At 42.5% G+C, this 12,435-nt stretch overlaps 1 protein-coding gene across 13 annotated transcripts in view; it reads left to right on the forward strand.

Annotated features, from left to right (window-relative positions):
* The window catches only part of DTNB (dystrobrevin beta), a 219,178-nt gene that overhangs the window by 173,945 nt on the left and 32,798 nt on the right, over positions 1 to 12,435 (forward strand). For all 13 annotated transcript variants that reach the window (XM_029938167.1, XM_029938175.1, XM_029938162.1 and 10 more), the window contains 3 exons: positions 4,367 to 4,452; positions 5,303 to 5,416; positions 9,810 to 9,906. In XM_029938167.1, coding sequence (XP_029794027.1) covers positions 4,367 to 4,452; positions 5,303 to 5,416; positions 9,810 to 9,906 — 297 coding nt within the window. The remainder of the gene's footprint in view (positions 1 to 4,366; positions 4,453 to 5,302; positions 5,417 to 9,809; positions 9,907 to 12,435) is intronic.

The raw sequence follows: 12,435 nt of genomic DNA on the forward strand, positions 1-12,435 counted from the left end.
CCCACATTTACAAGCGGGGTCTTGTTTTTATCCTGTATTTTTCAGATGTATCCCCAGCTCATGAATGATGATGGGACTCTCTGAGCTTACCTAAACCGGAGAGAATGCTAGTGTAACAGGCGACGATCCTCATTACATCTCTTTCTATAAATATTCCCATTTAACAGTAAGAAAATAAAGGTATAGGAAAATAAAATAAGTCAAGGTCTGCAGAATGAGTAAATAGCAAAATTTAGGATTCCTCACTAGCCTCTCTACTTCTGTTCTTATCCCACTGCAGGAATAACTTTTTATTATAGAACAGTTTCAGGTGTACAGAGAAATTACCAAGCTACTACACAGTTATGTTACCCATGCATAGTTTCTCTTATTAACGTCTTACATTAGCATGGCATGCTGATTGCAATTAATGAGCCAGTATTGATGCATTATTATTATCTAAAGTCCATACTTTATTCAGATTATGTTAGTTTTTGATCTGTTGTCCCATTTCTGTTCCAGGATTCCATCCAGGATAGCACATTACATTTAACTGTCATGTCTGTTAGGCTCCCCTTGGCTGTGACAGTTTCTCTAACATTCCGTGTTTTTGATGACCTTAAAAGTTTTGAGGAGTACTAGTCAAATGCATTATAGAATGTCCCTTAATTGGGATGTTTTTCTCATGATTAGATTCAAGTTATGGCTCTTGAGGAGGAAATAAGTGCCATTTTTCTTCCATTGTATCTGGGGTACATAGCATCAACATCATCTGTCACTGTTGATGTTGATCTTGATCACCCGGCTGAGGCAGTGTTTGTCAGGTTGCTTCTAACATAAAGTTCTCCTCTTCGCACACTGTCCTCTTTGGAACGAAGTCTCTGCAGACAGCCCACATTAAAAGAGTCAGTGTTAATTCAGCTCCCCCTCCTTGAAGGCAGAGTTTGTACCTACAGTATTTGGAATTGATTCCCTATTTCCTCATCCAAAATCCTACAGTGGCTTCATACCACATTCAGTGTAGTGGAAGCTCCTCTCCAAGGCTAAAAGGCCCTTGTTGATCAGGGTCCCAGAATCATCTAGAGTCCACTACCATCTTCACCAAAGCCCACTCTACTTCATCAATACTGACCCAGACACACCCAGATGGAGCAGCTGCCGGCCTTAGCCTTTAAGACCTAGCACAGCCGTCCCTCAGATCATCTCCTGGTCAGCTTCCCCACTTCACTGAGTCTCAGAGAGCCTTTTCATAACCACCTTTTTCAAAAACAAGTTTCCTGTCTCAGGGCACTCTGTTTTATTACCATGTGTTTCTTCATTGCGTGTATCACTACTGATGGTATATTCTGTGTCTTTGGTTCCTTATCTTTCTCTCCCAGCATAATGTATGCTACCTGAGGTGGGGCTGTATCTTACTCTCTAATGCATCCTGGTTCCTAAAACAGTATCTAGCACATAGTAGGTGCTCAGGAAATATTCGTTGACTAAATGAACAAACTAGTTAATTTTTGAAAGAAATCATTTTTAGGTCTCGTGGTTAAAGTATTTCATGTCTTTATGAACTAGTAATTCCCTTTCTGTCTTGTTCTCTTCAGTATCCTAGAGGCATTTTAGGAAGAGAGACCTGGCTTTTATTTTTAAGGAACACTGTGAAGTTTAAGATAGTAAATAAATACAGTCCTAAGTTTCTCTGTTATTTAACGTACACTTGACTGTATTTAGAATTTGGGGGAGAATCAGCCACCATGGACAGTCAGCACTGGGGTGTCCTGTGCAGGAAGAGAGCCTGAACTCCAGTGGGGGCTGCTGCCTCGGGGTGCAGTCTTCTACCTGCACATCTTTGTACTTAAGTAACAGTATTCCTCTCCTGGTTGGGAATTGCTGATAATAACTCTTGAGTCCTGTATTAACCTCTTCTTTGAAAGAAGCCTCAGTCTGGCAGTAACTCAAAACTGAAAAGATTCTTTAGAAATCTCCAGTGAAACACTAGGAAGTTTTTATATTTTTTTGGCCATCAAGAAGCCAGTTCCCTTTGAGAGCCTGTTTCCTCAAGCACATTTTCCCTGATCTCACAATAATAAGGAGCCGTTTGCTTCAACTCCAGTTTTCAAGAATTGGAAATCTGTTCTTCACAGCAGACTCAGTCAGGGAAGCCATTTTTGTGAGGCTCAGCTCTGGCTCTCACAACAGTCTGAAGAAAATACACAAATTTGTTCAGTTGGCTGTTGGTCCACTCTAGAGGAAGAATATCACTTTTTTCCATTTTTTAAGAAAAAAATGTTTGGCAAAAAAGCCTCCTACCCATATCTGCTATGCTGTTTTGCCTTTGTTTATTTAGGAAACACCACATGAAAAGAATTATTTATTGCATCTTTAAGCTCTAGACAGGAAACCAGGTTTCTGCTTCATGGTAGGTCATGTTTTGGGCAGAACCAAGAATGTGCAGAGTGAAACATAGCCCTCTCAGAGCCTTCATTGTGAGCTTCCGTTCTGGTTAATCAAAAAAAGGGAAACATCATCTATTCATCCATTTTCCTAGTTTGTGTTGATTGGCTTTCGTATTCTTAAAGGAGGTAACAAAGGTCAGAAATGGCATTGGATATGCAAATCAAAACCACAAATGATTTCACCAGAGAAGATATGCAAATGGCCAGTAAGCACATGAAGGCATGCTCAACATATTAGTCATAGAGAAAATGCAACTTGAATTCACAATAAGTTACCACTTCACACCCACTGGAATGATATGATCAAAGAGATGTACAGTGACAAGGGTTGACAAGGCTATGGAAACACGGTGCCCTCACACCTTGCCGGTGAGGACAGAAGACAGTGCAGCCACTTGTAACCCAGCAATCCCACTCCTACGTGTGTCCCCGAGATCAGTGAAGACCTATCTGTACACAAAAGCCTGTCCACAAATGCTCATAACAGCATTATTCAAAATGTCCAGAAAGTGGGAAGAACCCAAATGCCCATCAGCTGTTGAATGGACAAACAAAATGTGGTATGTCCATATAACAGAATATTATTCAGCTACAAAAAAGAATAAAATGTTGCTACATGCTACCACACAGATGAACCCTGAAAACATTTCGCTAAGTGAAAGAAGCCAGACATAAAAGATCATGATTCCATTTATATGAAATATCCAGAGTAGGTAATCCATAGAACTAGAAAGTAGGTTAGCAGTACTCAGGGTGTGAGTGTAGGGGAGGGGGAATGACTGCTCATGGGCAGGGGGTTTCTTTTTGAGGTGATGAAATGTTCTGGAATTAGTGGTAATAATCTCACAAGCTTGTAAATATACTAAAACCCACTGAATTGTATACTTTAAAAGGGTGGATTTCATGTAAATTATATCTCAATTAAAAAAAAAAAAAGCCCCAGTTAAAAATTTCACATGCACTAGAATGGTTAAAACAAAAAAAGACAATGACAAATGTTGACCAGGATGTGGAGAAATCAGAACCCTCATTCATTGTTGGTGGGATTCTAAAATGATACAGCTACTTTGAAAAGCAGTTTCATAGTACCTCAAAAAATGAAATTCAGAATTACCAGATAACTCGGGAATTCCACTCCCAAGTATTTACCCCAGTGAACTAGGAACATGGCAACATAAGACTTGTAAATGATAATTTTTAGTAGCTTCATTTCTAACAGTCCAAAGCTGGCAGCAGTGGAATACTATTCAGCAAAAAAATAGAAGGAACTCTTGATTCATGGAGCAGCAGTGACAAACCCCAGAAACCATGCTTAGCGGAAGCCAGAAACTAAAGACTGCATGTTGTGTGATTCCGTATATATGAAGTTTCTAGAAAAGGCAAAACTGTAGGCAGGCACAGGTTGCCTGTGGTTGGGGATGAGAGTGGCAATGGACTGCCGACCAGCATGAGGGAGTTTTGTGTGCTGACGGGAAATATTCTAAGACTGGACTGTGGTGGTTGGTCGCACAACTGTTTAAACTTACAACGACTCATTGAATGGTACACTCAAAAAGAGTGGGCTTTATGGTATGTAAATTATACCTCAAAAATCTGTTTTATTTTTTTAAGTTTTTTAATGTTTATTTTTGAGAGTGAGAGAGACAGAGCATGAGCGGGGGAGGGGCAGAGAGAAAGGGAGACACAGAATCCGAAGCAGGCTCCAGGCTCCGAGCTGTCAGCACAGAGCCAGACAGGGGGCTCAAAATCACGGTCTGTAAGATCATGACCTGAGCTGAAGTCAAACACTTAACATACAGAGCCCCAGGTGCCCCAAGAATCTGTTCTAAAAAATCAGTAGTCTAAGGTTTAGGATATATTTTAATTACACACACACACACACACACACACACACACACACACACGAAAAAAAAAACAACTTTGCTTTCTTCTCACTGTAGCCCCGTCCTCCCACTGATCTGAGCTTTAACTTTGATGCCAACAAACAACAAAGACAGCTTATTGCAGAACTGGAAAACAAAAACAGGTAAGAATGCAGAGGCCACGCCAGTTTGTAAAGTCCAAGGCTATCACGTGAGTATCGGATTCTCCTTTTCCTTGCAGACCAGCTGTATTTGGACCGTGAAGGAGGATCCCACCTCAGTGAACATAGGCCAGGCCAAGTCGTGGGCATGCCCCTACCCTGACTTGTAGCTCTCTGCGGGCTGTACGTTCTGGTAGCCCAAAGCCCTGCTCACGCGCCCTCCCTCAGGTGGATTCTTCCAGTGCCTTCTCCCCACACCAGCTCCCCTCTCGGATTCCCTTTTCCACCCCACACCCCTTTCACTTTGTCTAGTCATCTTATCCCGGCCCACTGTGCTCTGTGTGACTGTCTGCTCTCTCCCCACAAAACCATTTAAAGGCATCGACACCAGACAGCACACCAGTGTGCCCTGAACAGTAGAAACCAGGACAAGGAGATTAGATGTAAAGTAACAGGGTTTGGTAGAAGAAATGGCAGCTCTGATCACTCGGAGGCTCAAGAGGAAGGAGGGAGATGGGGGAGGTTAGCATAGGACCCACAGTCAGGGGTTGCAGGGGGGTTGTTTTTCCTTTCCCTAGAAAGAAAGAAAGCCTTCTAGTGGCTGTTGTCCTTTTGTGGAGATTTTTCAAGTTCTTGAGAAGAGTGCTTATGTGACTTTCTCTACCATAAAAGATTGTTTCATTGAGGAAATGTGAAGTGTGGAAGTATCAAGAAAGTGGCTGTTTCACATCGTGGTCCTTTGGAAGCTGTCAGAACAAGATGGGTAGAGGCTGTTCTACCAGAGTACAAAGTCCTGACAGGAAAGAGCTGTGAAGCGCCGTGTGGCCACCTTTCTTTCATCTGTCCTCTCCAGGGAGATCCTGCAAGAGATTCAGCGCCTCCGCCTGGAGCACGAGCAGGCCTCCCAGCCCACCCCCGAGAAGGCCCAGCAGAACCCCACTTTGCTGGCAGAGCTGCGGCTGCTGAGGTAAGTGGGGGTGCTGCGCCGCCGGCCGCACAGGATAATCCGCGGGAGGGATTCACCTGTCAGGAAACAAAACTAGTAGGGTAGAATCCGTTCACCAGTATAACTAGTCCTGTGAGAGCAAACAGCTAAAACATTCCACGCGTGCTGTTACTGCTTCAGGTGTTTGGATTCTGAGAACCTCCAGCCTTCACGGCAGAACTAGGTCAGCAAGGCTCAGCTCCGTGACGGGCAGAGCAGTGGTTGCACTTCTGTGATTGCTGTAAGAAGACTGCTCCGATCCAGCTTCTCATTTTGCTCATTAGCCTGGCTTTGAAGAGCCTTGGCAGGAATAATGCTCCTCTGTCCTCTGAGTATATTGTCCTGGTGCTTCAGTCAGAGCAGGACTCTGCTGAAGGAGAAGGGTGCTTCTTACCCAGGCACGCCCTGTGAGATGCAAAAGCGTGTGGGAATCCTTGCACCAGGGCTGTGGAACCTTCCCGCTTCAACATAGATGTGAACTGCCTCAGGGCTGGGAGACGAAGGGCTCAGGACCCGAATGCGGGCAGCGGGCAGCTTCAGTCCCCACTCAGATGCTGTTTTGGAGCGAATGGAGAAGTCAGCCAGAAGAGCTTAACAGGAAAGTGGTCTGATCCACGTTATTAGGGCCTTATTTCCTAATCAATCTTTAAAAGATGTGTGTGTACTCTTTGGTAAATGAAGACATTTCAGACACTAAGTTAGTGGCTGACTTCTCACCAGACCTCTGGATGTCCAAAGAGTCTGTTCTTTCTGTGTAGGTTGTGACATTTGACATTGCACAGTTGATTTTTAATGTGCTATCATCGGGGATTCTGCGTAGCCGAATATCCATTTGTAAATCCTCCTTTGGCTTAGGTCATGTAGCTTCTCAACCATCATTTCTTCTCCTAGAGGATGGACATGATTGTCTTTCTATAACTGTTTTTCTTTCTAGACTTATAGCATCAATAAATAAGTCATAAAGGATTCAAACTGTGCGGATGAAAGTCATTAAAGACACAGAGCTTCTCACTCTTCTGGAAATTCATTTTAGTTTCTAAATTAAATTGGGTTTGAGGATTTGGTTCCTAGGTCCTCTGTTTGCATGGCTGGATGTTAGCCGGTTGGTGCTACTCTCTGGGAAGTCTGGGAGAGTGCGTGCTATTGACTCAGTAGTGTTAACTCTGAACGCTCCGCGTAAGATACAACTGTTGCCTTTCCTCACACAGCTCAGGCACAAGTAGCTGTTTTGTATCCAGCAAAACAAAAATGATTATACTCCAGTCTTAACTGTTGCTGGAAGTGGCATTGCTAAAAGCCCTTAATTCAGCTGGAAAGGTCTGGAAGATGTCAGAGATTAAGTAGGCAGAGGGCTGAGTCCAGAGGATGGCACGTAGGCAACAAGAAGCAAGAATTTATCCTAAATCTGAGGAGGGTCTAAATCTTAAAAAATTCGGAAGTATTTAATCTCAAAAGCAGCTTCTGTTATCACTAAAGAAAGAGGGACTATTTAGTCAGCATGCAGGATCAGTTGCTTATGCACACAGACAAAACATATTGGCTCCCTACTTCATACTATATACAGAACACACTACCAGATGGATTAAACATGAAGACAAAACTTTACAACTTGTAGAAGAGAATGTGGGAGAATTTCTTTAGGATTTTGGAATAGGAAATAATTTCTCAGAATCACTTACCATGAAAGAAGTTGGTAAATTCATCTATATTCATATTGAGAATTTTTGTTTATCAAAAGACACATAAAGGGGCAAGATTCATTCTATGTATCTGACATCCTTCTGGTTTTGATCCATATATACGAACCCAGGAACTGCCAGTACCCAGCTAGGATAATAAGACAAGATAGAGAATTTCATTCTTAGAAGTAGTGGTTATGAATTCTGACCACCAATGTTGTCTTTCCCCCGTGATTGTTATTTTTAATGGTATATTCATTACAATAATATATGTGACAAATGTGTAAGATAAGAAGCATCATGACAAAATGAACACACATGAGCCCACACCCTACTCATGTATTGCTGAAAACCATGTCATGTGTGTAAGTGCCCCCCCCAGCCCATTTGCTTGCTTCCACCTTCCCTACAGAGCTCTCCTGCATCCATAACTTAGTTTATCATTGTCTTCCGTTTTAAACAGTGTCATCAAATGTGTGTGGATTCCCACATAATAAAGTGTTTCGTTTTGCTTGTTTTTTTGAGATTTATCGAAATGTTATTAGATGCACAGAGTGGAACCTGTCCCCCTTCCGTGCCACGCGTTAGGGTCCTTCAAGCTGTTGCTGTAGCTATATATAGCTCATCCATTTTCACCGCATAGTATAACTATTTGGTTGTGCACAGCACAGGGAAAGAGTACTATGTCCAGTCTTAGCAGTTCAGGGAAGGAAGGCTCTCTAGAAAACTGAATGAGTCCGTTTTTCTTTATTGAAGTCATACCTGTGCTGGGAGTATGAAAGGGAGCACAAAGACTAGAAAACAATGATTCCATCTTAAAAATTTATACTATAGTTTGGAAATAAACATAAAATAATTTTCTGGTCAGTTAACTAATATTATATAGTGTTAATAAATAGTATGGCCATTATGCTATAAGAAATCTAAGTAGGAAAAATATATATATATAGGCTAGAAGCAGTTAGACCCATGGAAGTGTAGAAGTTGAGCTAGACCAGGAAAGGTAGGATTGATTTGGATGGAGTCTGGGACAAAACACTTCAGATTAGAAGGGGAATTGGGGTTCAGCATAATCCCCCAAATAAGTATGATGCATTTCAGAGAAGGGAAAGAGTGTTGGAAATAAGACTGTGTTTCAGGCATCCATTGAATTACTCTTTAGAGTGCCAGTGATAGGAGGTAAAATTAGTTGAGTCATTGAGACCAGATTCTGGAAAGCCGTAAGTGACAGGCGATTGGAAATCCTTGGAGGACTTCAAACAATGATGGTGTTAACTTCACTAGATGTTAATTGAGTGCATACTGGATGTGTGATAGTCTCTTAACCATTCAGTACATGCAAATATGAGTAAGACTCATCCCTTGACCCCAAGGATTTTGCATCATGGTAGGAATGACAGCAATGCAAGGTAAAATAAATTAAGTGCCACAAAGCACCAGTTGTTATAGTGATTAATTAAGCAGCATCTGATACCTGCTGAAGTAGTTAGGAGAAGCTTCCTGGGAAGAGTGACGTTTGGGTTGGACACTAAGGAGTGAATAATATTTGGAAGAAGTTGGGGGATTGTTAGGATTCGTAAAATGATAGGATCTGTGTCGGGAAAAGTGAACCATCAGCTAGATATCCAGACATGGAAGGGAATAGAAAGTGAGCAGTACTCTCTGATAGAAATAGAATGTAGGCCACATATATAATTTAAACTTTTCTAACAACCACAATGAAGACCTAAAAGAAATAGGTGCCATTAATTTTATCTTTCATATCCATTATCTTATTTGATCTTCAAAATATTGCCATTGTTGTTTGTACCTAGTTCCATTTTAGTGAAGAGAACATTGAGGCTCTCACAGGTTAAGTGACCTGCCCAAGGTTGCAATATTTAGTAAATGTTGGACTTCAAGCCTCTATTCCACTTCGCCATAACAGATGAAATCAGGATCGATCAAGCTACGAGACCATTGCACGTGTGAGGTGGGGCGTGCTTGGATAAAGTGAGCGGTGGGAGAGTAAGATACACACGTTTCTAGGACAGAATCAGCTAAGTCGGTAGACTCAATATAGGGGATAAGCAGGAAAGTATCAAAGAGGACCGAGGCTTTCAGCCATGACAACTAGAAGAAACGAGGAAAGAGAACCATTTACAGACTACAGTCTTACATTCGGTTTTGGACTCACTGAGCTAGAACTGACATGAAACCTGCCCTCAGAGAAGAGTGAATTCTCCTACACACAGAGCCACCCTGATGCCAGCCTTCCACTCGAGGCTGGTGTCTGGTGCCGGAAGCAACAGCTGCGGAACCGTGTTTTCCCCAAGCAGTCTTCCTGCATTTTCTCCACTATCCATTTAAATTTGGACTCGTTTAATGTATCTTTCTAAATTTGACTTTCTGAGGAATTTTTAAAATCACTTTAATAATCGATTTAATAACGGTTAATCATACTTGTTTCTCTCTATGGCAATGTGTGTTTTCCAAAGCATTTTAACATACTATCCTCCTAACAGTAAGGTGAGCAAAGCAAATACGATCCCCACTTTCTGCATAAGGCATCACAAGTTCAGCAACTTGCTCCGCATCTCATACCCTAGAAATAGCAGAATCGGGTCGAAAGCCCGTTTCACCAAGGCTCAGACCCTTCTTTGAGGTTCCCCTTCTCTTCAGAGTCTCACTTCTGACAGGTTTCTCCTCTCCGACAGGCAGAGGAAAGATGAGCTGGAGCAGAGGATGTCGGCGCTGCAGGAGAGCAGGCGTGAGCTGATGGTTCAGCTGGAGGGGCTGATGAAGCTGCTGAAGGTGAGCGAGGTGGCCGCTCCGGCCTCCCTCCTCTCGCTCCCCTCCACCTCCGGGCCCCCTGCGCCGGTGCTGCCCCCACAGGGTGCCGCTGCCCATAGTCATCTAACTAGTGGAAAGCCCGATTATAAAAAATTAGTAACTGGAATTAGAGTCATTTCCTTAAGTAGTGGTAAGGTTTATAAAAGGACGCCTGGGTGGCTCAGTCAGCTAAGCGTCCGGCTTCGGCTCAGGTCATGATCTCGCGGTTCATGGGTTTGAGCCCCACGTCGGGCTCTGTGCTGACAGGTCAGATCCTGGAGCCTGCTTCGGATTCTGTGTCTCCCTCTCTCTCTTTACTCCTCCTCTACTTATGTTCTGTCTCTCCCTCTCTCAAAAACAAATAAACATTTTAAAAAATCTTTTTAAAAAAAGGTTTATAAATAGGATATTAACTATATATAAATAAGTTTCTCAACAATTTAAAGTTTCCTTTAAAAAATTTTTCAAATATTTCACCTAAATACTTAAGAAGTATTAAGTGGCCTATTTTAGTAAGTATTAGAGTGGCAAACCAAGCTAATCAAACTAATACTAATGAATAACTTTATTAGGAGGGACAAAATAGCATGCCAGCTCTATGTTACTTATCTCAGGCCTTGAATAAATGTGGAACGATTCAGATATCACTACCTTTGTTGAAAAATGTATTATAATCCCTGTACCCGAGAGGAGAGAAAGGCACATTTGGCATTTAAGTGTCCTCACCCGGACAGTTTTCCTGGCACTCCGCAGAAATAGTTACCCAGATGGGTAGCAGCAACCCGAGGGCACTCTTGTTCCTGCTGTTAATTCCTTCGGTCTCCATGTCTGTGCTGTGAAACCACTGTATTTTGTGGTGCGACGCGGAGTTAGCAGCCAGAGTGGAAATCACAGGTGCGGACTCCCCCAGAAGCCAGGCTGAGAGGAGTGGATGGAGCCCTGTGGTAAGAGAGCCACTGACGGTTTTGGAAATAAGAGTTTGGGAAAATATGTAGAGCAGGATCAGAGAGGGAAGAAACTAAAGGAGAAATGGAGAGAAATCTAACCGTGCAGCCCGATGGTTGTGCTGAATCACAACCTGTGAGTGTGAGTGTGTGAGTGACCGGAGTCCAGACTAGGAGTGCGGCTCAGGGAAACATCGGCTTGGAGCCTTTTCTTCAACTTCTCTGTGCTAAACGCATCCCTTCCTAGTGAAGCAGTTGGTATTAGCAACTTGGGTAAATGTAACGTTTGTGTTTGAAACTGACTTTTGACTTGCTCAAGACAATCACTTCTTTTAGTCTTAAACTGAGAGGTTTTTTTCTAGCTTTGGTCCTGGGTATTTGGATTGTTTTGCATGAACGTGTTTCTACGTTAACCCTATTAACATAATTTCTCTTGAGAGGTATTTCATGTCTAAATGGGTCTTGTTTAAAGAAAACCTCATGCACAAAACCTGGCCCAAATCCCTCTAATACTTGTCAAGTATCCAACTAAACCAACCCAGTCACCCACTCAAGATGGCAGAGAGGTACTTAAAAGCATTTGGCTTTTAATGTAACATCCGGAGCCGTGTGGGGCTTTGAGAGACCTGCCATTATGGGGTGTCCCCCTGCAAGACAGGAGATAATAGGGGATCCACTCATCCCTGGCCTGGGTCAGATTCACTTGTAGTAAGTTGCTTTCAGACATTACCCAAACGTAGATGGGAAGATACCCTAGGGTAATTTTTGTAAAAGGCAAAAGGTTTATGCAAACTGGAGGGAAGTCAGAATACATTTCCCCAAAGTCCCCAAAGTCCCTCGTTAGCTGTGCTGCCCTCTGTCGCCCTTAGAGTTCCTGGTTTGGAGCCCTGTGACTATTACTGTGACCTGGGTGTTCACTTCTGATGCTTGTATTCAAGGGCTGGGCTGAGAATGAGCTGAGCCCTAGAACTCTGATCCCGAACCCTGAGCAACTTTGTATTTCTAGCTACTGTCTTACGGTTACAATCTCAGAAAATAAGCAGGATCCTCGTGCCCCATTTTGTAAAATCCCCTGCCAGCTTCTTAAATGCCTTATAATTTACTTATCTGATAGGCTGAGGCCGTTCAGACTGGGAGGAAGAATTTGAAACACAGACCAGGAATGTTGTCTTTTTATCCATTGATTAGAATTTACAGTTGAAAATTTCATGCCTCTCTAATGTCCAGCTTCCTAAAAAGATGACAGCACAATCCTAATTTGTGTATTATATGCACTCCTAAAAGGTCACCCATAGGAATCATTGACTTCCATGAAAATTTCAAAGATGTTTCCTATTATTAAGAAAATATATTCACCAACCCATAATAAAAATACGCTTTAGACTCCTAATTTTAATTTCAAAGAACTGTCCTGCCCTCGTTGATGTTCAATCTGCTAGCATTTAATTCTCTCCTAAAACAGCTGTAAGCACTTAGTCAAATGGACAATGAAACCACATGGTCTGGGATCCTCATGAATTAAAATACACCACACAGTAAATTTCCATTTCCCAGGGAGTTCTTTCTA

The sequence above is a fragment of the Suricata suricatta genome, chromosome 4, assembly GCF_006229205.1.
Source record: "Suricata suricatta isolate VVHF042 chromosome 4, meerkat_22Aug2017_6uvM2_HiC, whole genome shotgun sequence".
NCBI classification, from domain to species: domain Eukaryota; kingdom Metazoa; phylum Chordata; class Mammalia; order Carnivora; family Herpestidae; genus Suricata; species Suricata suricatta.